Raw genomic sequence first — 25,821 nt, 5'->3', positions numbered from 1 at the left:
TTTTGTTCTCTGTCTCCCACTTCTAGACTGTGAGCCCACTGTTGGGTAGGGACCGTCTCTATATGTTGCCAACTTGTACTTCCCAAGCACTTAGTACAGTGCTCTGCACACAGTAAGTGCTCAATAAATATGAATGATTGATTGATTGATTGATTGATAGAAGAAAAGTCCCATTTTTCTCACATGGAGAAGTGTCTCCATTTGCTTGTGTGCTACTTGCCTTATTTGGATTTCAATAGTGCCCTCAGCCTGGCATTGGGCAGTTAGTGAGCAATAATTCCATGCCCTCCTCATTGACATCCTTCATGTTTTTCTCAATTTCAATTCTGCCTCTTCTCCAAAAGGTGCTTTCCAGATTGAAGAGCACCCTGTTTTCATAAGAAAACCTCTCCTTGCCTGTGATCCCATGGCTGCCCTTCTCTGGCCCTTCTCTATCTCTGTTCTGTCCTTCCTGATATGGTGACCCATACTTGGAATTTCAGGTGATGTGACCTATTGGAGAGAGCCCACCACAGTCTTCTAGACTGTGAGACCACCTTCTAGACTGTGAGCCCACTTTCTAGACTGTGAGCCCACTGTTGGGTAGGAACCGTCTCTATATGTTGCCAACTTGTACTTTCCAAGCACTTTGTACAGTGTTCTGCACACAGTAAGCGCTCAATAAATACGATTGAATGAATGAATTAAATGATGATGGCATTTATTAAGCACTTACTATGTGCAAAGCACTGTTCTAAGCACTGGGTTTGCTATTTGTTAAGCACTTACTATATGCCAGGCACGGCACTAAGTGCTGGGGTAGATGCAAGCTAATTAGATTGGACAGAGTATCCGTCCAGCATGAGGGTCACAGTCTTAAGTCCCATTTTACAGATGAGGTAAACAAAGCACAGAGAAGTAAAGTGACTTTCCCAAAGTCAAGTCCTGGCTCTGCCTCTGGCCTGCTGGGTGCACTTAAGTGCTCTGAGCTTCAGTTTTCTTATCTGTAAAATGGGGATAAAATACCTGTTCTCCCTCTCTCTTACTCAGAGAAGCAGCGTGGCTCAGTGGAAAAGAGCACAGGCTCTAGAGTCAGAGGTCATGGGTTCAAATCCCAGCTCTGCCACTTGTCAGCTGTGTGACTTTGGGCAAGTCACTTCACTTCTCTGGGCCTCAGTTCCCTCATCTGTAAAATGGAGGTGAAGACTTTGAGCCCCCCATGGGACAACCTGATCACCTTGTAACCTCCCCAGTGCTTAGAATAGTGCTTTGCACATAGTAAGTGCTTAATAAATGCCATCATTATTATTATTATTACTCATGCATTCATTCATTCAATCATATTTATTGAGCACTTACTGTGTGCAGAGCACTGCACTTAGCGCTTGGAAAGTACAAGTTGGCAACATATAGAGATGGTCCCTACCCAACAATGGGCTCACAGTCTAGAAGGAGAGGATAGACAACAAAACAAAACATGTGGACATGTGTCAAGTCATCAGAACAGATAGAATTAAAGCTAAATGCACATCATTAAGAAAATAAATGGAATAGTAAATATGTACAGTAAAATGAATAGAGTAATAAATCTGTACAAACATATATACAGGTGCTGTGGGGAGGGGAAGGAGGTAGGGCGGGGGGATGGGGAGGAGGAGAGGAAAAAGGGGGCTCAGTCTGGGAAGGCCTCTTGGAGGAGGTGAGTTCTCAGTAGGGCTTTGAAGGGAGGAAGAGAGCTAGCTTGGCAGATGTGTGGAGGGTGGACATTCCAGGCCAGGGGAAGGATGTGGGCCACGAGTCGACGTTGGGACAGGTGCGAACGAGGTACAGTGAGGAAGTTAACAGCAGAGGAGTGGAGGGTGCAAGCTGGGCTGCAGAAGGAGAGAAGTGAGGTGAGGTAGGTGGGGGCGAGGTGATGGAGAGCCTTGAAGACGAGAGTGAGGAGTTTGTGCTTGATGCGTAGGTTGACAGGGAGCCACTGGAGATTTTTGAGGAGGGGAGTAACATGGCCAGAGTGTTTCTGCACAAAGTTGATCTGGGCAGCAGCATGAAGTATAGACTGAAATGGGGAGAGACAGGAGGATGGGAGATCAGAGAGGAGGCTGATGCCTTAATCCAGTCGGGATAAGATGACAGATTGAACCAGCAAGGTCAGAGGTTTGGATGGAGAGGAAAGGGTGAATCTTGGTGATGTTGAGGAGGTGAGACCGGCAGGTTTTGGTGACGGATTGGATGTGAGGGGTGAACGAGAGAGCAGAGTCGAGGATGACACCAAGGTTGCAGGCTTGTGAGATGGGAAGGATGGTAGTGCCATCTATGGTGATGGGAAAGTCAGGGAGAGGGCAGGGTTTGGGAGGGAAGATAAGGAGCTCGGTCTTGTACATATTGAGTTTTAGTTGGCGGGCAGACATCCAGATGGAGATGTCCTGAAAGAAGGAGGAGACACGAGCCTGAAGGGAGGAAGAGAGAGCAGGGGCAGAGATGTAGATTTGGGTGTCATCGGCATAGAGATGATAGATGATACAGATGGGTAACTAAGGCACAGAGAAATGAAGTGACTTGCTCAAGGTCACAAAGCAGACAAGTGGTGGAGCTGGAATTAGAAGCCAGGTCCTTCTGGCTCCCAGGCTTGAGCTCTATCCACTAAGCCACACTGCTCCCTAGTACAATATAAAAGAACTGGTAGATAAGTTCCCTGCCCACAAGCAGTGTATAATGGAGAAGGAAAGACCGACATTAAAATAAATCATGAATACATGCATAAATGCTGCGGGGCTGCAAGTACAGAGGATAAAGGATATGAATCCGAGTGCAAGGACAATGCAGAAGGGAGAAGGAGTTGGGAAATGAAAGCTTAGTCAGGGAGAAGATTGGACTTCGTTAAGGCTTTGTAGGTGGAGAGAGTGACTGTCGGCCTTCTCTCTGATCTCCCATCCTCATGTCTCTCCCCACTTCAATCCATACTTCATGCTGCTGCCCGGATTGTCTTTGTCCAGAAACGCTCTGGGCATGTTACTCCGCTCCTCAAAAATCTCCAGTGGCTACCAATCAATCTGCGCATCAGGCAGAAACTCCTCACCCTGGGCTTCAAGGCTGTCCATCACCTCGCCCCTTCCTACCTCACCTCCCTTCTCTCCTTCTCCAACCCACCCCGCACCCTCCGCTCCTCTGCCGCTAATCTCCTCACCGTTAGGCCTCGTTCTCACCTGTCCCGCCATTGACCCCTGGCCCACGTCCTCCCCCGGGCCTGGAATGCCCTCCCTCTGCCCATCCGCCAAGCTAGCTCTCTTCCTCCCTTCAAGGCCCTACTGAGAGCTCACCTCCTTCAGGAGGCCTTCCCAGACTGAGCCCCCTCCTTCCTCTCCCCCTCGTCCCCCTCTTCATCCCCCCGTCTTACCTCCGTCCCTTCCCCACAGCACCTGTATTTATGTATATATGTTTGTACATATTTATTACTCTATTTATTTATTTGTTTATTTTACTTGTACATATCTATTCTATTTATTTTATTTTGTTACTATGTTTGGTTTTGTTCTCTGTCTCCCCCTTCTAGACTGTGAGCCCACTGTTGGGTAGGGACTGTCTCTATATGTTGCCAACTTGTACTTCCCAAGTGCTTAGTACAGTACTCTGCACACAGTACGTGCTCAATAAATACGATTGATTGATTGATTGATTGTTGGATATGAAAGGGTAGGGCTTTTCCAGGTCACAGACAGGATGTGGACAAGTGATCCGTAGCAAAATAGATGCGATCGAGGTACAGTGAGTAGGTTGGTATGAAGTGAAGTGAACCTGCTGGATTGTAGTGGGCCATCAGCTACTACTACTGCACACTTCTTCCTCTACAACTAATTTTTCAAAAATATTTCATAAGCGCTCAATAAATACGATTGAATGAATGAATGAATTAATTAATTAATTAGAATGATGATGGCATTTATTAAGCACTTACTATGTGCCAAGCACTGTTCTAAGCACTGGGTTTGCTATTTGTTAAGCACTTACTATATGCCAGGCATGGCACTAAGTGCTGGGGTAGATGCAAGCTAATTAGATTGGACAGAGTATCTGTCCAGCATGAGGGTCACAGTGTTCAGTCCCATTTTACAGATGAGGTAAACAAAACACAGAGAAGTGAAGTGACTTGCCCAAAGTCAAGTCCTGGCTCTGTCTCTGGCCTGCTGGGTGATGTTGGGCAAGTCACTTAAGTGCTCTGAGCTTCAGTTTTCTTATCTGTAAAATGGGGATAAAATACTTGTTTTTATGCGAATGTTTTATGTTTTTATGTTTAATGCTGTTTTTATGCGAAGTAGCAATCAGCTACTACTACTGCACACTTCTTCCTCTACAACTAATTCTTCAAAAATATTTCATGGGTTACTGCATATATCCCCATCCAAGTGGTGATTCCCTTTAAAAATCATCTCCATTCTCTCTCTATCTTTGCCTCTCCATATTTTGTTCCCCCTCTTCTTTTCATATTTTAAAATAGCTTAATTGGTAGTTGAGGAACTATTTAAAGTGTGACAAGCATTTAAATGTTTTTATGCCTTATGAACAAAACAACCTTTCAAATAACATGCCAAAATGCAATATGTTTCCTTTTGGTCAAACCTATCCTTCTACCTGAGCTATCTGAAATGGAGATCTATGTTTACCAAATGATCTAAAACTGGAAATCAGGGAGAGGAAAGAATTGACAGGGACAAGCTTTAGGACACGTTGGCCCCCTTTTCTCTGTTATTCCCAAATCAATTCTAGACCTCATGACACAATGTAGAGTTAATAGGTGTGTTTGTCCCATTGCAGGCTAAAAGCTTTTGGATAATTAAGAGCCTGGGGAATCGATGATGTAAGACATCCAACTATCACTTTAACTATAGATTTATTTGGGAAGGAGCTACAACGATACACCATTTTTCTTGGTATTCTCTTCAGAGAAAGAGCATTCATTAGTTTAAAACAGCAGAGTGATCATTACCCACTGCAATATTTTATCCAGTTTGTCATCGTGTATATTACAGAAATGTCTGCCCTAAATCCTTACACTTTATGTAAATGATACATTTTCTCTCTCGTTAACAAATTACAGCTTGAACCAAGACTTTCTAGTAAAAACTGCAGTGTAGAACCAACAGTTAAGACAGTATAGCTTGAACTAGTCTGAGTCTGTGTGTTCCAAAAGCCACAACAAAGATGGGTACCTACTAACACCCACTTACTAAAATAGGACAATTAAGCATCTTTTCTTATAGCATCTGAATGCAGATATAGGTGTTTTTGAGTGCCGATGTGTCTTTTTCTGATAAACTCAGCTTTCATCCTTTATTTCAGGAGGAAATTCATATCTAAACAATTCCAACATCTGCATTTATGTTCAAATTTTATACTTGAAATCTGGAGTGAATGATAAGACACTAATCATTTTAACTGTGGGGTTGGGCAGGAGGCTAAGGTCAGTCTTCACATCTGGTTCAGCAAGCTGCTCTCCATGAGCTCCAACAACATAGGATTTCTTTATCACGAGAAGTTACATTTCAAAGATAGCAATCAGGAACCCTTGAATTTTGGAGAAATCTGATGCCATTTTGCTGTAACACTTCGCCTTGTACGTTTTTGGGAGAGTTGTGGGCGAACACGAGTGAAAGATTAAGTGTATCTATCAGCCAGAGCTGTTGAAATGGAAGATTAGAGCAAATAATAAATCAAAAAGTCTTCGTTGTCAGGAGTCCCGATCCTAAAAGCCTCAACTAATTTATGCCTCCTGTAGGCAGGGTGAAGAGGCAGCTAATCAGATCCAAAACCTTGGGTGAGACCTGCTCCAAAAGATATTAAAATGTTTAATGTTCACCTTCTCTCATCTTCCAACTTCTTTTGCAGGGAGAGGGACAATGCAATCTGAAACAAGCATTCATTCACTCATTCAATTGTATTTATTGAGCACTTACTGCGTGCAGAGCACTGTACTAAGCGCTTGGGAAGTACAAGTCGGCAACATATAGAGACGATCCCTACTCAACAAATTTTCACCAGAGAAAGGAAAAAATTTGGAAAGCCCAAGGGAGAAAAATTGGTTAACTCCTTGTGGGTAGGGAGAGTGTATACCAATTCTATTGTACTGTGTTCTTCCATGAGCTTAGTACGGTTCCCTGCAAGCAGTAAGTGCTCAATAAATGTCCTTAATTGATTCCTATTTACTGTATGCACCCAAGCAATTAGTACAGTACTCCGCACACAGTAAATACTCTGTAAACCCGTCCACCTTCTACGCATGTTACCGATGGTTACAGACCCATCTCCCACAGCACAGACCCTGAACCTCCAGCTTAAAGGTACCAGCACAAGTTCAGCTCACTCTCTTCTGGTGCAAAGCTTGGGAGAGGGCAGAGGTACTGAAGAGAGAGAAAACAGAAGGACGGGGGGAGTCCTCTAGACTGTAAGCTCGTCGTGGCCAGAGAACGTGTCTGCTATATTGTACTCTCCCAAACTCTTGGTACAATGCCCTGCATACAGTAAGCCCTCAATAAATATGACTGACTGACTCAAAGGACAGCAGGCAAAACCTTGACTTTGACCTTTGATTGTCCTACTTAGTGCCAATTCACAATTCCCTCTAACTGCAGTTGTTGCCGGGTAATCTTTCTAGGCTAGCCTTTTCCTTTGCCTTTCTCTAGGAATGTAAATTGACTTGTCAGTGTAAAAACGCATAACTGAGACATCTTAATACTGTGCTTTATTGGGGGTTTTATTTACTTTGTGCAGTGGACAGTTTCATTATCATTTAAAGAGAAACCGAGATTAACTATCATCCTGGCTAGAGATGTAGCTTAATCGCGCCCCGTGGGTGGGAACAAAGCCAAATTCCCTCAAGAAATTTCACGGAAGTTGAGGCAGATGGAATGAGGCTGGAACTATGGAACAAATCTTTCTCCGATTCAGCCAGCCTCGACTTATGGAGAACTGAAGCTAGTGCTCAGATCAGTTTTGTTCTGCATCTCCTGGTTGAGTCAACTGAGTGTCCAGAAATGATTAGTTTCCAGAGACTCTAATGGGCTCTGCTGGAGAAGGGGGCACATATTATATCACTTCAAATTGAGCAGAGAGGAGGGGTGGTCTATGGAAAGCACACAGGATTGGTTGCAGGAACAAGGACTTGATTTCCAGTTACATACTGTGTGACTTTGGGCAAATCACAACCTCTTTGGGCCTCAGTTTCCTTATCTACAGAGTGAGCTAAGTAGTGAACCCCTTTTGGCACAGGGACAGCATGCAGGCTCTCAAACTTTTACCTATCAGTCATGCATTCAGTCATTCAATCGTATTTATTGAGGGCTTACTGTGTGCAGAGCACTGTACTAAACACTTGGGAGAGTGCAATTTAACAATAACCAAGCACATTCCCTGTCCACAGTGAGCTTACAGTTTAGAGGGGGAGACAGACATTAATATAAGTAAATGAATTACAGATATGTACATAAGTGCCTTAGGGCTGGGAGTGGGGATGAATAAAGGGAGAGAGTCCGGCGTTCAGAAGGGAGTGGAAAAAGAGGAAAGGAAGGCTTATTTAGGCAAGGCCTCTTGGAGGAGATGTACCTTCAATAAGCTCTGAAGGTCGGGGGAGTAATTGTCTGTCAGTTATGAGGAGGGAGGGCATTCCAGGCAAGACGAAGGATGTGTGTGAGATCGAGGTACAGTGAGAATTTTAACATTAGAGGAGCAAAGTGTGAGGATTGTCTTGTAGTAGGAGAATAGTGGGAAGAGGTAGGAGAGGGCAAGGTGATTGAGTGATTTAAAACCAATGGTGAGGAGTTTCTGTTTGATGCGTAGGTGGCTGGGCAACCGCTGGAGATTCTTGAGAAGAGGGGAAAAATGGCCTGAATGTATCCCAGGACTTGGCCCCTTATCCCTGTATACTAAATATCACAATGTTATAATACTACCTTGAAACTGCAAAAAAGATCCCATGTATAATTTCTCCCAAATTAATAAATCAGTGAGCAGGCCAAATGGAAAAAATGAGAGTATTGAACTTCTGGGGTGCAGTGAGACTCGATGTTATGGAATTCCAGGGGTAGCATAATCTCCACCACCCCCAGATTGTGTTTCCCACCTCCCTTCACTTCTCCTACCTTTCTCCCTGGAGGGGACTGCTGGATCTCCCCTCCCCGCACCACCTCACTGCTCTTTCTGTGAGGCCGAGGTGAGGCAGGGGGGCCAAAGGGTGTGCTAGTCTCCTTGGAAGGAAGCAGGCACTTTCCTGTCAAATTCCTCTCTATCACCCTAGAGGCTCAGTTCTTCAGCTGCATGACCTGATGAGAAGCAGTACAGCCTAGTGGCTAGAGCACAGGCCTGGGAGTCAGAAGATCATGGGCGGGCTCTAGTCCCAGCCCTGCCATTTGTCTGCTATGTGACCTTGGGCAAGTCACTTCACTTCTCTGGGCCTCAGTTACCTCATCTGGAAAAGGGGAATTGAGTCTGTGAACCCCAGGTGGGACAGGGACTGTGTCCAACCAGATTTACTTGTATCCACCTCAGTGCTTAGTACAGTGACTGACATATAGAAAGTGCATAACAAATCATATTATTAGTATTATTATTAAGATTATTATTATTGGGCTGATGTATTGAGACCCCAACATATCTGCTGTACTTTCTAGCTGTACTTCGCTCTTGACTCTCCCACCTCCACTCCACCAACTCCTGCAATTCCCCGAACTTATTTCTCCTTCTCTCCCTACATCTGTCCCCGTATTTAGTTGGTCAATCAATCATATTTATTGAGCAGTTTTCAGTGTGTAGAGCACTGCACTAAGCACTTTGGAGAATACAATATAACAATAAGTATACATTTCCTCTCCACAATGAACTTACAGTCTAGAGGGACACAGAGCCTTCCTAAAACCCTACCTCCTCCAACAAGCCTTCCCCAGGTGAACTCCCAGTCCCCTGAAGCCCCTGCTAACTTGAGCATTTATGAACATATTTAAACTTTCCTTAGCATATGAATATATACTCAATTGTTCACTTTGACTACTTGTTGTAAATATTTATGTTTGCCTCCCTCAGTAGTGTAAGCTCCTTGAGGGTTTTTTGTTACTTTGTCTCTTTATTTATATTGATGCCTGTTTACTTGTATTAATATCTGTCTCCCCCCATCTAGACTGTGAGCCCGTTCATTCATTCAATCGTATTTATTGAGCGCTTACTGTGTGCAGAGCACTGTACTAAGCGCTTGGGAAGTACACATCGGCAACATATAGAGACGGTCCCTACCCAACAACTTGCTCACAGTCTAGAAGGAGGAGACAGACAACAACACAAAACATGTGGACAGGTGTCAAGTCATCAGAACAAAGAGAATTAAAGCTAAATACACATCATTAACAAAATAAATAGAATAGTAAATATGATGATGATGATGATGACATTTGTTAAATGCTTACTATGTGCCGAACACTGTTCTAAGCACTTGGAAACTACAATGCAGCAAATAAAGTGAGACAATCCCTGCCCACAATGGGCAGCTCCTCCACTTGTCAGCTGTGTGACTTTCAGCAAGTCACTTCACTTCTCTGTGCCTAAGTTACCTGATCTGGAAAATGGGGATGAAGACTGTGAGCCCCCCATATTTAGTTGGTCAATCAGTCATATTTATTGAGCACTTACTACGTACAGAGCACTGCATTCATTCATTCAATTGCATTTATGGAGCACTTACTGTGTGCAAAGCACTGTACTAAATGCCTGGGAGAGTACAATATAGCAATAAAGGGACACATTCCCTGCCCACGACAAGCTTATACTAAATGCTTAGGCCCAGCCTCGTTTGAGGAGCTCTCCCCCTCCTTCTCCCCAAGGCCACATATGCTCATTCCTAGTCTGGCAGGGGAATCTCATCCCAGAAAGTGAATTTTCTTTCCTCCGGCACCCATAGCCACTGCGGCCACTGCTCCAGAGTCAGTCCCAGTTTTCCCCTAGGGAAGTATCAGGCACTGGGTCCCAGCCACCACCCAGTCGTTGCTCACATGGTCTGATAGTTCACAGCTGTCCTTGCCTTCAAAGAAGGATTTGCTTTTTCCTTTTGACTTCTTCACAAATGAGGGAATTCTTGGAAGGATCCGAGACCTTCACATGTGCACACTAACCTCAGAAAGGAGCCATCCAAGCAGTAAATGGTTGGGGTTCCCAGAGGGGCCCATCTGGCAGAGCTTCCATGAAGCAGAGGGGGAAATTCACACTAATCCTCGGATTTGTAGATTAACAACTAAGCTCAACAGTGAGGCTTCATTTGGCAAACACAGTCAGTACTACAATTGGACTTGCTGGAGACTTAACAACGGTGCTTTAGTAGATTGGTGAAGCTGGTATATATAATCCAAGGAGGAATCCATTCTCAAAATACTGAGGGCCACCCTCACTTCTTTATGTGTAGTAACCTACATGTCGGAGTGATCCCGTGAAAATATTTTAAAGTGTTCATGAAGAGATTCTCATTTTCTTGTAAATAAACTTTAAATATTCATGCTGGCTCCACACCAGAGCAGGACACCCAAATCCCAACCTGCAAGATTCATTCTTCTGGGAGGCACATGAACAAATCCAGTATACAACAGGTTGACCGCAATGAAAGTAGACTATGACCTAAATTCAGCACCAGGTTAGAGCTGCCAGCTACTGTTCTTTGAGATTGAGCATTCTTTGTCTGTCAACACTGAAGAAAAGAGTTGTGCCCAGTCTAAAATAAAGCTATTTGGTCAGTCAGATATCCCTGGAAATATTTTGCTCCAAAAATCACTATATCACTGGATGAAAGAGAGCTTTGCAAGTTAACTTTAAATGTGCCATCGCAAAAATGTCACTTTAAAGTTGCCTGAACCTTGAGAGAAATCAGTATCAAAAGTGCTGCTAAAGCCAAAGTGTAGTTAGTGGTTATTTAGAGTCACTTTCTCATGGGGGAGTAGCTTAATAGAATAGAAATAGGGAGAGGGTCCCACACCAGATGAAACTCTCACTGCTGTTGTAATCGTGGTGGAGGGGCAGTGTACAATGCAAGTAGTTTTCTCAATTAAATTTAGTGGGGGGGGTTTATCCCGCAATTTAGTCAACCCCAAGACCATCCTGTGGTGCTTAAAAAGGCTGAATTGAATGGAAATGGAAAGAGGAAGGGCCCTGCAAAGGCAGTGGTTTACTGATTCCACTTGGAGGAGTAATCCATCAATTATCAATCAACCGACAGTATAGCCTAGTGGATAGAGAACAGGCCTGACAGTCAGAAGGGCCTGGGTTCTAATCCCAGCCTTTCCACTTGTTTGATGTATGACCTTGGGCAAGTCACTTTACTTCTCTGGGACCCAGTTACCTCATCTGTAAAATGGGGATGAAGACTGTGAGTCCTATGTGGAACATGGACTGCAACCAACTTGATTAGCTTGTCCACCTCAGCACTTAGTACAGTGCCTGGCACATAGTAAGCATTTAAAAAGTATAAAAATATACTGAACACAATGTGTGCAGAGCACTGTACTAAATTTTGGGAAAATACAATTTAACAGAGGTGATTTGACACCGATAAGGTTCTGCCTGTGCCCCTGCTCTAAAGCAGGAGAGCAGGAGATAGTGAAGAATTCTGAGTGTCTTGAATTCACACTCTACCCTTCAGATGTCAGGAGAGCATGTGAAATCCAGAGAAAATTCAAGCCCCAGGACGAGCTGTGTGGCTGATGCTGGGTGAGTAAGAACAGTCTCCAAGTTCTGCATGGGGCAGATAAAAATTTGGAATTAGAGAAAATAATATCCAAATTGGAAGAATATGGATCACTCACAATGAATGGGGATTCTGGGATGCACGCATTCTTCTGTTTGCAAAGACTGGATGGATAGCACAGTACAGGGTTACCACGAAACTGAAAAACTGGAAAAAAAAAGCTGGGAAATTAGCAGATTCCCTGGCTGAGGAATCAGTAGACTTGGGTTCTAACTCTAGCCCCACCAATTGGCCTGCTGTGTGATCTTGGCCTAGAATCTACACCTCTCTGGGCTTCATTCCATCATCTGTAAAATAGAGCTCTGATACCTGATCTTTTTAGAATGGGGGGCCCTTGTGGGATGGGGATTGTGTCTGATCTGATCACTTCATATCTACGTCAGGGTTGGCACACAGTAAGTGCTTAATAAATACCATCATTACTATTTCCTGAGGAGAGCTGGGAGGATCTATGGAATCACAGGCAGTGTGCTTTGAGAGAAGTCACTGTTGCTAGGGTCCTGAAGTTAAAATCAAGGATACTAGGATGGCATCCTAACCCAACAAATGCCAGTGCCTGCCACCTATCCCTCCCCTTCCTGCCTCTTCTCACCACCAGTCAGCCTGCAGAAAGGTGATCAAATGATTTCTTCTAATAATCAATCCATCAATGATATTTACTAAGTGCCTACTGTGTGCGGAGTCCTGAACTGTATGCTTGAGAGAGTACAGTACAGAAGAGTTGGTAGACACATTCCCTGCCCGCAAGTAGTAGCATGGCATAGTGGATAAACCATGGTCCTGGAAGTCATAAGATCATGGGTTCTAGTTCTGGCCCTTCCACTTGTCTGCTGTGTGACCTTGGGCAAGTCACTTCAGTTCTCTGTGCCTCACTTCCTTCATCTGGAAATTGGAGATGAAGGCTATGAGCCCCGCAGGGGAAAGGGACTGTGTACCACTCAATTAGCTTGTATTTACCCCAGTACTTAAAACAGTGCCTGGCATGTAGTAAGCACTTAATAAATACCATAATTATTAAGTAGTTTACAGTCTAGAGGAGGAGGTTACAGTCTAATTGATCAGTCTAGTACCAAGACAGACACTGCTACTGTGTTAGCTCAGCACAAGCTCCAGCAATCCAGGGGCATTGAAGAGCATCTTTCAAGTGTCCAGTTCCCTTTGCTTAGACCACGGTAATTTCCGTAAACCTAACACTTCACCACTGGGATTTCAAGTTGGGTGAAATCATCATCATCATCATCATCAATCGCATTTATTGAGCGCTTACTATGTGCAGAGCACTGTACTAACTGCTTGGGAAGTACAAATTGGCAACATATAGAGACAGTCCCTACCCAACAGTGGGCTCACAGTCTAAAAGGGGGAGACAGAGAACAAAACCAAACATATCTGTAGCTGCATCATGTGTCCACACCAAAATATCAATTAAGAAAACCAAAATGGCTTTTTCTGTCTGGCACTCTCATTCTGAGCCTTATTTATCAGGAGGTTTTCAAACTGAAGAGGCTGCAGGTTGAGGTTGCTATTGTAAGCAGTGTTCTTGCTAAATCCCAACCAATCCACCGAGTCTCTCCAATCAGTTCCAAAACCAGGGGGAAACATACTAACCCAATGTTTAATGAGCTATTTGTTACTCCAGGGATAATTTATTAGCATGTAAAAAAGAGTTTTCTTAGTGGCAAAAATATTTTACTCACTTTAGTCCATTATTTATTACTTAAGGTTAACTGGCCCATACAATTTTCTCTTTGGAAAATCGTGTTCAATTACCAAATGAGCCACTTAGCCCCTAGTCCCGCTCATTGCGTTAGAAAATAGAAGCAGTTGGGTTGGCTCCCACAATCCAAGGGACTGGACTGTATGTAGCATACAAATCTTATTTCACAGATCTTACTTCTCTCACCTACACACCCAATTTTGCTTCTTTCTCCCATCTTGGTGTCAGTCTCCCCGGCTAGAATGTAAGTTCCTTGAGGCCACTGATCCCATCTTACTAGATGGGATCCACTAGATGGGATCCACTAGGCCACTGATCCCATCTTACTAAATCTAGCATACTCTCCCAGATGCTGACAGGCAGAACACACATGGTATATTCACAGTACACACACACCCAGAAGTTGCTACTGATTGCTTGATTTTTTTGGTTGAATTGCTGCTCCTTCAAATGGTTTTCATCTCCACAGAGATGGAAAAGATGGCTTATGATATCAGAAGCAGAAACGGAAGAAAATGTGAGTCCCCAGGCAACACTGATTTCCACTGATGGGCTCATTCATGAGGCAGAATTTTTTTCATCTCACAGTCACCTCTTTGGGAATATAGGAGAGGCCTTTTCAATTATCATTATTATTATTACTCTTGGTGTTATAAGTAATAATAATAATAACCTCGGTTAAGTGCTTACTTTACGCCTAGCATTATACCAAGCACTGGGGTAGATTCGAGATAACTGAGTTGGACACAGTCCTTGTCTTACTTGAAGCTTGCCATCTTATGGGAAGGGGGAATAGGTAATGAATCCCCATTTTACAGGTGAGGAAATTGAGGTGTAGGAAAATGAAGTGAATTTTCAAGGTCACATAGCTGGCAAGTGCTCATTTGTTCATTCATTCACTCATTCAATCGTATTTATTGAGTGCTTACAGTGTGCAGAGCACTGCACTAAGCACTTGGGAAGTACAAGTTGGCAACATACAGAGACGGTCCCTACCCAACAACGGGCTCACAGTCTAGAAGGGGGAGACAGACAACAAAACAAAACATGAAGACAGGTGTCAAAACTATCAGAACAAATAGAATTATAGCTATATGCACATCATTAACAAAATTAATAGAATAGTAAATATGTACAAGTAAAATAAATAGAGTAATAAATCTGTACAAATATATACAAGTGCTGCGGGGAGGGGAAGGAGGTAGGGCTGGGGGATGGGGAGGAGAGGAAAAAAGGGGCTCAGTTTGGGAATGTGGGCAGGGCATGTGTTTGTGATATTGTTGTGTTGTACTCTCTCAAGCACTTAGTGCAGTGTTCTGCACACAGTAAGTGCTCAATAAATACAGTGGATTGATTGAGTGATTGAAGTGGCATAGCCAGGACTGTAAGCTCGCCTCTAAACTGTAAGCTCTACTGTATGCAGGGGATATGTCAGTTTATTGTTATATTGTACTCTCCCAAGTGCTTAGTACAGTGTCCTGCACACAGTAAGCTCTCAAAAAGAACAATTAAATGAATGAATGAATGATTAGAATCCTGCTCCTCTGATTCCCAAAGCTGTGCTCTTTCCAGGGGTCCAAACTGCTTCTCATCCATTCATTCAATGATTTATTGAGTGCTTACAGTGTGCAGAGCACTGTACTAAGCTCTTGGAAAGTACAAGTCAGCAACATATAGAGACGGTCCTTACCCAACAACAGGCTCACAGTCTAGAAGGGGGAGACAGACAACAAAACAAAACATGTAGACAGGTGTCAAAACTGTCAGAATAAATAGAATTATAGCTATATGCACATCTTTAACAAAATAAATAGAGCAGTAAATATGTACAAGTAAAATAAATAGAGTGATAAATCTGTGCAAATATATACAGGTGCTGTGGGGAGGGGAAGGAGGCAGGGCCAGGGGGATGGGCAGGAGGAGAGGAAAAAGGGGGCTCAGCCTGGGAAGGCCTCCTGGAGGAGGTGAGCTCTCAGTAGGGCTTTAAAGGGAGGAAGATCACAGGCAGCTTAGCCCGGGTAGGGACAGCAAGGAACCACACTTTCAAATCGACACAGAACTCCTCACCTGCCCATCTAAACTCAGCCCTCCCCCTGACTTTCCCATCACTGTAGACAGCACTACCAGTCACCCTAGCTCTCAAGCCCTTACCCTTGTCATTATCCTTGACTCATCTCTCCCATACATTACAACATTACTGAAATTTACTCTTTCTTCTCCAAGCAAACTGCTACCTCGTTGATCCATTCATTCAATCATATTTTTTGAGTGTTTACTGTGTGCAGAGCACTGAACTAAGTGCTTATCTTAGACTGGCTTGACTATGGTATCAGCCTCCTCGCTGACCAAACCTGCCTCCTATCTCTCCCCACCCCAGTCACTCTGCTGTCTGAATCAGTTTTCTAAAAGAAAGTTCAGTCTATGTTTCCCCACTCCTCAAGGACCTCCAGTGGTTACCCATCCATGTCCATAACAAAGAGAAATTCCTTATCACTGGCTTTAAAGCACTCATTTCATTCATTCATTCATTCATTCAATAGTATTTACTAAGCACTTACTGTGTGCAGAGCACTGTACTAAGCACTTGGGAAATTACAGTACAAAAATAAACAGTGACAATCCCTGCCCACAGCAAACTCACAGTCTGGGGGGGAGACAGACATCAATACAAATAAATAAAAAGACAGATATATACGTAAATGCTGTGGGGCTAGGGGTGGGGGAGAGCAAAGGGAGAAAGTCAGGGTGATGCAGAAGGGAGTGGGAGATGAGGAAATGTGGGGCTTAATCTGGGAAGGCCTCTAGGAGGAGATGTGCCTTCGATAAGTCTTTGAAGGTGGGGAGAGTCATTGTCAGATTTGAGAAGGAAGGGTGCTCCAGGCCAGAGGCAAGGATGTGGGCAAGTAGTCAGTAGCGAGCCAGGCGAGATGGATGCAAAGTGAGAAGGCTAGCACTAGCGAAGTGAAGTGTGCAGGCTGGGTTGGAGAAGGGGAGAAGGGAAGTGACGTAGGAGGGGGCAAGGTGATGGAGTGCTCTAAAGCCAACGGTGAGGCGTTTCTGTCTGATGCGGAGGTGGATAGGCAACACTGGAGATTTTGGAGGAGGGGGCTGACATGTCCTAAACATTTCTGGAGAAAGATGATCTGAGCAGCGGAGTGAAGTATATGGACTGGAGTGTGGAGAGACAGGAGGTTCAGACCTTGCCCCCCTCCGATCTTAACTTGCTGATTTTCTACCACGACCCAGCCCACACACTTCCTTCCTCTAATGCCAACCTAGTAACCGCACCCTGAGGCTGTTGATCTTGCTCCTGAGCCTTTGCCCACATATTCCCTCTGGCCTGAAACTCCCTCCCCCACCCTGGACAACAGACCATTGCACTCGCCAGTTTCTAAACTCCAGTAAAATCACATTTCCTCCAACACTCCTTCCTCAACTAACCCATCATTCCCCCTACTCCCTCTCCCTTCTACATCACCCTTACACTTGGATCTGTTCCCTTCAAAGTCCGGATAGTCACCCCACCCTCAGCCCCACAGCACTTACGCACATAACCATAATGTATTTTAATAGTTGTCTCCCCTTCCAGGCTGTAAGCTCTTTGTGGCAGGGAAGCAGCATAACCTAATGGTTAGATCACGGGCCTGGGAGTGAGAGCGACCTGGGTTCTTATCCAGGCTCTGCCACTCGCCTGCTGTGAGATCTTGGGTAACTCACTTCACTTCTCTGGGCCTCAGTTCCCTCATCTGTAAAATGGGGATTAAGGCTGTGAGCCCCATGTTGGACAGGTACTGTGTCCAACCTGATTATCGGGAAGTAGCATGACGTAGTAGTTAGACAAGGGGCCTGGGTGTCAGAAGGTCATGGGTTCTAATCCCTTCTCTCCCACTTGTCTGTTGTGTGACCGTGGGCAAATCACTTCACTTCTCTGTGCCTCAGTTCCCTCATCTGTAAAATAGGCAATAAAATAGACGTTGAGACTATGAGCCCCACATGGGACAGGGACTGTGTCCAACCTGATTTGCTTGTACCTACCCCAGTGCTTAGTTCAGTGCCTGGCACATAGTAAGTGCTTCATACATACCATAATTATTATCATCATTTTTACCTTGTATCTACCTCAGCAATTAGAACAGTGCCTGGCACACAGTAAATACTTAACAAATGCCATTAAAAAGAAAACAAGATTGTGTCCGCCGGCAATGTTGTATTGTACTCTCTGAAATGCTTAGTGCAGTGCTCTGCACACAGTAAATGCTCAATAAATACCACTGATTGACTGGCTGATTGAACTCTCTCACGGCGGTATCAGCCTCTCTGTGTAGCAGCCACCGGCTGCCACTTAGTTTGACATCACTTGACATTGTTCCGGGAGATAAAGACAACTGGTCCCTTTGGCAGTCCCAGTTATGACACGAGTATGACCCCAACAGCACATCCCATTACAATCAAATCTAGTTGGCAAGAGTCTCCCAGAGTTCATCCCGAAAAATTAGGGCTTTCCTTTTTGTGACTTTCCAGCGATGATAACACATCAAACAGGATTTTACTCTGAAAGTTGAACAAAGAGCCAGGGATACCACTGGGAAGAGTGATTTTAAGCGGCTTTAATTGTCATGGTAAACGGACCCTAGATCTCTCATTCCAGGGTGTCTAATCAGCAAGAAAAGCTTCAATTCCCATACACGATTTTTTGATATTGGCTCACAGAATTGCTACCACTCTACTTTCCCGGTGATTTTTCTTTAGCAGTTTCTTCTGCTTTCTTGACCCTGTGAGGTCAGGATGCAGCACAGCCTGGAGAGGGATTGAACGGTCTTAGCCCATTTGGCATCTGCAGCAGCTGTGAAGTGCGGCCAAGTGGGATGACTAGGGAGCACGTGACCAACTCAGAATTCCCGGAGAGTTTGTGGCACCTCAGAAATGAAGGTATTTCAGGCAGCCTCCTGTTGAATAGCTTGCAGGGAGAAGGATGAGGGAGAAGGGAAGAGAAAATCACAATGTTCTCCCCTTCCTGCTTTACTTCATGAATCAGCTAGTCGGGGCAGAAGACATTCCAGCTTGGCGTCCATGCCCCCCATCCAGAGCTGAGTAGGGCAGTGTTGGGGTGGAGCAGGATTGGGTCAGATGGAGCAATCTATCAATGGTATTAATTGAGAACTTACTGTGTAAGCATAGAGCAGACTAGGGGACCGATGGGATCCCTCATTTGGCTTGTCCAACCTCCTAAACTATTGTCAGGCAACTTTTATCAAGATTACCAGTACATCACCGATGCTTCAGCTATCCAAAGCCAGGAAGATTTTCAAATAACTGCAACAATCCCCAACCACCACTACTTTTCAAGATGGTGAAGAGAAAGTAGCAAAGAGAGTAGGGAAAAAAGGGGGAGAGAGCAAGAGAAAGAGCAAGAGAGAGAGAGAGAGAGAGAGAAGGGTGAGGGGTAGCTATAAGTCCGGTATTGTCATGGGCTCCAGAGTGCCCAGGCACATCTCTAATAGTAATAATAATAATTGTGGTATTTATTAAGGGCTTGCTCTGTGCCAGGCACTTTACTAAGCTCTGGGGTTAATACGAGCAAATCAGGTTGAACACAGTCCCGTCCCACATGGGGCTCATAGCCTTAATCTCCACTTTACAGATGAGGGGAACTGAGACCCAGAGAAGTCAAGTGACTTGCCCAAAGTCACACAGCAGACAAGTGGCAGAGTTGGGATTGGAACCCAGGTCCTTCTGACTTCCAGGCCCATCTCTATCTACTAGCCATGCTTTTGTGATGATAATCTGGGCGCTGTTAGCCTGGAAACTCCTTGTGGGCAGGGAATGTGTCATTTCAATATTCTGTACTTCCCAAATAGCTTGTACAGTACAGTACAAGCCCACAGTAAGAAGGCCCTGAATAATCACTGTCAGTTAATCAGTGGTATTTACTAAGTGCTTATTGTGTGCAGACCACTGTACTAAGCACTTGGGGCAGTTTAGCAGAGTTGGTAGACACAACCCTAGGGCTCTTACTACTACTATCAATCAATCAATCAATCAATCGTATTTGAGCACTTACTGTGTGCAGAGCACTGTACTAAGCGCTTGGGAAGTACAAGTTGGCAATGTATAGAGACAGTCCCTACCCAGCAGTGGGCTCACAGTCTAGCACTACTACTACTTCAAGTAACTAACCAGATTTGGAGATCATAGAATATGCCTGGCAAGATTTAGAGAGCAGCCAGGGTAAAGGCGTGCCCGGAACGCTAAGGGCACTGATAGGTGTGAGTTGCGTGGGTCAACTGCAAGGCTTTCTCTGTGACACACCTTCATTACCTTTGGTGAGACTCATTTACTTGCCCTGTCAATCATTCCTGGAATGTCCAGCACACCTCATGCCACCAGCACTGTTTGGTCAATTAAAGTGTAGAACTATTCTGTTAATTAAGCTAAGATTCAGCAGTTGATACCTTACTGTACATAATATCATCCCATAAGAAATCTACATCTCCTCCCCTGTTCTCTCTCCCTCCCTCCAGGCTCGCATCTCCTCCTGCCTTCAGGACATCTCCAACTGGATGTTCACCTGCCACCTAAAACTCAACATGTCCAAGACTGAGCCCCTTATCTTCCCTCTCAAAGCCCATCCTCTCCCTGACTTTCCCGTCACTGTGGATGGCTCTACCATCCTTCCCGTCTCACAAGCCGGCAACCTTGGTGTCATCCTTGACTCCGCTCTCTCATTCACCTCACATATAATAATAATGACATTTGTTAAGTGCTTACTATGTGCAAAGCACTGTTCTAAGCACTGAGGAGGATATAAGGTGATCAGGTTGTCCCACATGGGGCTCACAGTCTTCATCCCCATTTTATGGATAAGGTAACAGGCACAGAAAAGTGAAGTGACTTGCCCAAAGTCACACAGCTGACAACTGGCGGAGCCAGGATTTGAACCCATGACCTCTGACTCCCAAGCCCGGGCTCTTGCCACTGAGCCATGCTGCTTCTCTATCCAATCTGTCATCAAAACCTGCCAGTCTCAGTTTATTAACATCACCAACATCCACCCTTTCCTCTCCATCCAAACCGTTACCTTTTTAGTACAATCCCTCATCATATCCCGACTAGATTAGTGCATCAGGATCCTTTCTGATCTCCCATCCTCTTGTCTCTCCCGGCTTCAGTCTACTCTTCACTCTGCTGCCCAGATTATCTTTCTACAGAAATGTTCTGGGCATGTCACCCCACTCCTCAAAAATCTCCAGTGGTTGCCTATCAACCTTCAAATAAAGCTAAAGCTCCTCACTCTGGGCTTCAAAGGTCTCCATCACCTCGCCCCCTCCTACCTCACCTCCCTTCTCTCCTTCTCCAGCCCAGCCCACACCCTCCACTCCTCTGCTGTTAACCTGCTCACTGGGCCTTGTTCTCACCTGTCCCACCTTCGATCCCTGGCCCACATCCTATCTCTGGCCTGGAAATCCCTCCCTCCTCACATCGGCCAAACTAGCACACTTCCCCCCTTCAAAGCCCTACTGGAAGCTCACCTCCTCCAGGAGGCCTTCCCAGACCAAGCTCCCCTTTTCCTCTGCTCCTCCTCCCCATCGACCCGGCTCTCTCCCTCTGCTCTATCCCACCCCCTGCCCGCCCCGCAGCACTTGTGTATGTATGTACATATTTATTATTCTATTTATTTTATTAATGATGTGTATACATCTATAATTATATTTATTTATATTGATGCTATTGATGCCTGTCCACTTGCATTGTTTTGTTTTGTTGTCTGTCTTCCCACCTTTTAGACTTGTGAGCCCGCTGGGTAGGGATTATCTCTGTTGCCGAATTGTACTTTCCAAGCGCTAAGTACAGTGTTCGGCATACAGTAAGCGCTCAATAAATACGATTGGATGAATGAATAAGACTTCTCCCCGGTATCCCCTGTTGGCCGGGTCTTTCTAAGAGGTCTGACAGAGGGGTTTGTGCAGATGGCAAGACACCAGGAGACCAGGATGCCAGTACCTAACCCCCTGAGTAACCCAAGGTCCTGGTCATTCACTCATTCATTCAATCGTATTTATGGAGTGCTTAATGTGTTCCTGGCACGGTCTTCTTTCTATCATGCTCACACCAATCTAAAGAGCTATGAAAACATGCAGGCGGCAACACCCAAAGATAAGCAAGGAGGCTGAATGGGATTAGAGAGCCTTGGTAGCAGATAAGCTTTAGCCTGAGTCGACATCGCTTGGATATGAATTTTACTCCTGAAAATTCAGTGAGTGTGATTAGAGCATATATGCTGCTTTCGTTACCTGTAATTTATTTGACTATCTGTCTCCCTGGCTAGATCATAAGGTCTCTCAGGGGAGGGATCCCATCTACCAACTGTATTGCACTTTCCTAAGTGCTCAGTATAGTGTTCTGAACAAAGTAAGTGCTCAGTAAATACCAATAATTGATGATCGATGGAGCAAAACAGGTAGCTGGGGACAGGTCTCTGCACACAGTGAGCGCTCAATAGATAGCATTGATTAAGAGAGTTCTAAGTGTCAGCCACTTAGGGCTTTTCCTCAGAATCTCAGACTCCTGGTGGGAGGGACTATGTCTGTTCATTGTTCTATTGTACTCTCCAAGGGCTCAGTATAGTCCTCTGCACACAGTGAGTGCTCAATAAATATGATTGAATGAATGAATGAACAGATGCCAAGGAACCTGTGATGGGCAATGATAGCCCAGTGGCCCAGTGGATAGAGCACAAGCCTGGGAGCCAGAAGGACCTGGGTTCTATTCCCCGTTCTGCTGCTTCTCCACTGGGTGACTTTGGGCAAGTCACTTTGCTTCTCTGTGCCTCAGTTACCTCATCTGTGAAATGGGGATTAAGACTGTGAGCCCCATGTGGGACAGGGGCTGTGTTCAACCTGATTTGCTTGTATCCACCCCAGCTCTCGATACAGTGCCTGGCACATAGAAAACACTTAACAAAAAACACAATCATTATTATCATCAGTACTATTCTAATTATCTCTTGACACAATTCACTGACATAAAATAAATCAGTGTGCACAATTAAATATTCATTACGAGCCTTTTCAAAATAAAGTAACCCCTCAATTCTCATCAACAATCAAATAACATTTGAACATCAGCCACTGAGACATGTATTGAAACGTATCCTCTCTTCACGAAATGCAATGACTTATAGATAATGTATCACATCTACCTCCTTTCAAAATTGTAAATGCACAACAATCCCGGCAATTCAGTGGTAGTTTCTGACCCAAGTTTTTCTCCTGCACGGGAAAACCTTGCCTAGTTGTGAAAAGCCTTTGTTAATATTCCGTTTTACCTTGCTGCCTCCTCTCTTTCCATACCAAGCTTATACTACCCTCTGCCTGAAGCTTTGCAGTGTGAACTTTTGCTGCCAGTAGTGCACATGGACGAGGCCTCTCTAAAGGGGTGGTTGGTACAAATGCTAGTCCTGGACAAAGCCAGGATGGACACATACGGATTTTAGGATTTTAGGGTCAAAGCGCACGGTCCCATTTCTCTTTCCAAAAGTCCAAAACAAAGTGGGCGACAAGGGTCAGTGGGTGTGCCGTTCTGGCCGACGGATGGGCCGGCTGACCGGCGATGGGCCCGCGGCCTGGGCCGGACCCAGGGCCGGGGTGGGGACCCGGGCTCCGCAGCTATGGCCGAAACGGAGAGGGTTTGCACACAAACCCCTACACTGTCGCACAGTGTCCCACACTGTTACACAAAGGTATTGTCTCCCATCACGCATGGGCATTACATACAGAGTCACGTGGTCACAGACGTACTCACTCTCATTCACGGGTGCCAACTCCCACACCCAAACACACTTGCACACTCAAGTGCTGACACATATGCACACCCACACTTATGCACAGATGCACTTGTACACACATGTGCTTGCATTTTGACAAACACACTCACACACCCTCTCATGTACATACGTACATACATACCACTGACTTGCACTCCCACTCACCCACACTCCTCCCAAGCCTTTCCCAACAAACACATACAAACACTCCTCCAAAGCCTCTCCTAACACACACACACACACACACTCCACCCCAGCCTTTCCCAACACACACACTCTCCTCCCAAGCCCCTCCTAACACACACACACACACACTCCTTCCAAGCCTCTCCTGACACACACACACACTCCTCCTAAGCCTCTCCCAAGGCGCGCACACACACACTCACACTCCTCCCAAGCCTCTCGTAACACACACACACACACACACACACACACACACTCCTCCTCCTAAGCCTCTCCCAACACACACACACGCTCACACCCCCCCCCAGTCCCAGGAGGAGAGGTGGGGCAGGTTTGTCATTCATTCAATCAATCAATCGTATTTATTGAGCTCTTCCTGCGTGCAGAGCACCGTAGTAAGCGCTTGGAAAGTGCAATCGGGCAACAGCTAGAGACGGTCCCTACCCAACGACGGAGCCGGGCGGTGCCCAGGCGGTGCCGGGCGGCGTCCGGGTGTGTAGGGGCCGGTGGGGGTCAGTGGGGGGTCCGCGGCATTTTTCGCCCTGACTGTGGGTCCCGTCCGGGCCCCTCCGCGTCCGCCCTCCCCGTGTTGGCCGCCCAGGTCCCGGCTGGGCACCGATGGCCTCCCGGCTCCAGCTGTAGCCCAGCTGTAGCCCAGCCGTAGCCCCAGCTGTAGCCCAGCTCTAGCCCCAGCTGTAGCCCAGCCGTAGCCCCAGCTGTAGCCCAGCCGTAGCCCCAGCTGTAGCCCAGCTGTAGCCCCAGCTCTAGTCCCAGGTCCGGGCCGTGCCCAGCTCGCTCATTGCCTTGTACTCAGCGCATCAGCCAGCCCAGCCCAGGCCAGGACGACCCCAGAGCCGGGGGAGAGAGAGAGAGAGAGAGAGAGAGAGGGAGGCCCGGGCTCAGTCCGGCCCCAGCCCCATCCCAGAAGTGTCCACCTGAGGCCCAGCCTCCTGTCCAAGCCCCTCTCAGCCCGGGAGCCTCCTCCCTTCTCCTCCCCGCCCAGACAGCCCGTGCGGAGGCTGGCAGACCCCCCGGCGGACCCCGGGCAGACCACCCCCCTGCAGGGCGGACCCCTCCCCCTCCCCCCGCCCCTCCAGCAGGTCCGGCCCGGCCCGGCCCCCTGCCCAGCCATCCAGCCACCCAGCCAATCGTCCCATCCCCATCCCCTTCCACGTCCCCATCCCCAGCCCCACGCCCATTCCCTTCCACATCCCCACCCCCTTCCCCATCCCCTTCCCCATGCCCATCCCCATCCCCACGCCCACGCCCTTCCCTCTGCATGGGACCGGCTCTCGCCCCTAGCCCAGCCCAGCCCAGCCCAGCCCAGCCCGTCCCGGCCCGGGCATCAGCCCCGTCCACGCCCCCGAGCCCCCACCCCCACCTACACACACACACACACACACACACACACACACACACACACAGAGAGAGAGAGAGAGAGAGGGCCGTATACCCAGAGCGCACAGAGCTGCACGGAGACACCTACACGAACTCCCTCTCCCCTAGATGCTCACACCCACCCAGCCACCCACCCAGACACACCCACCCACCCAATCGCAGAAATGTGACCCCAATGGTCGGAGGTTGGGGGGGGGGGGGGCCCGGTCCGCGGGCTGGTGCGGGGCAGTGTCCCGGCCGAACGGACGCCCCTCTCTGCGGTGCCCCCCCCCTCCCCCCGCGCCCCCCGGGCCACTCACCCCCAGCTTCCTGCTGCGGACCCGCACGTAGCCCTGCTTCACGATGTCGTTAAAGTTGGACGCCATGGCCAGCCGCCGCCGCCGCCGCCTCCTCCTCCTCCTCTTCTTCCTCCTCCTCCTCCGCCTCCTCCTCCTCCGCCCCGTCCACCTCCGCCCCCCCCCCTGCTCCGGACACCCAAACAGAATGGACACAGACCACACAACCGCCACCACCCGCGCCTCCCGACCCTCTCCGCTCTCCTCTCCTCTCCTCTCCCCGCCGCTTTCCCTCCTCCCTCCTTCTCTCCTCCCCACTGCCTCCGCCTCCCTCCCTCCCGGACCGTCTCCTCCTCCTTCTCCCTCCTCCCTCCTTCACCTTTTCTCCTGATCTTCCTCTTCTTCTTCCTTATACTTCTTTTTCTCCCCCACCTCCTCCACCTCCTCCTCGTCCTCCTCCTTCACCTTTTCTCCTGCCCTTCCTCCTCTTCTTCCTTATACTTCTATTTCTCCCCCCACCTCCTCCTCCTCTCCTACCTCTTCACGTTTTCTCCTGCCCTTCGTCCTCTTCTTCCTTATACTTCTATTTCTCCCCCACCTCCTCCTCCTCCTCCTCTCCTACCTCCTTTACCTTTTCTCCTGCCCTTTCTCCTCTTCTTCGTTATACTTTTATTTC

General features: G+C 46.8%; 1 protein-coding gene across 1 annotated transcript in view; it reads right to left on the bottom strand.

Moving 5' to 3' along the window:
• DOK6 (docking protein 6) overlaps nt 1–25,235 on the bottom strand; it is a 357,850-nt gene extending 332,615 nt beyond the window's left edge. Inside the window, exon 1 of the mRNA XM_038746957.1 lies at nt 25,170–25,235. Coding sequence (XP_038602885.1) covers nt 25,170–25,235 — 66 coding nt within the window. The remainder of the gene's footprint in view (nt 1–25,169) is intronic.
• Nucleotides 25,236–25,821: the final 586 nt, after the last annotated feature.

The sequence above is a fragment of the Tachyglossus aculeatus genome, chromosome 5 (genome assembly GCF_015852505.1).
Source record: "Tachyglossus aculeatus isolate mTacAcu1 chromosome 5, mTacAcu1.pri, whole genome shotgun sequence".
Taxonomy (NCBI): Eukaryota; Metazoa; Chordata; class Mammalia; order Monotremata; family Tachyglossidae; genus Tachyglossus; species Tachyglossus aculeatus.
Note: the sequence above shows the minus strand (reverse complement) of the source record. Positions and strands in the feature narration are given on the sequence as shown.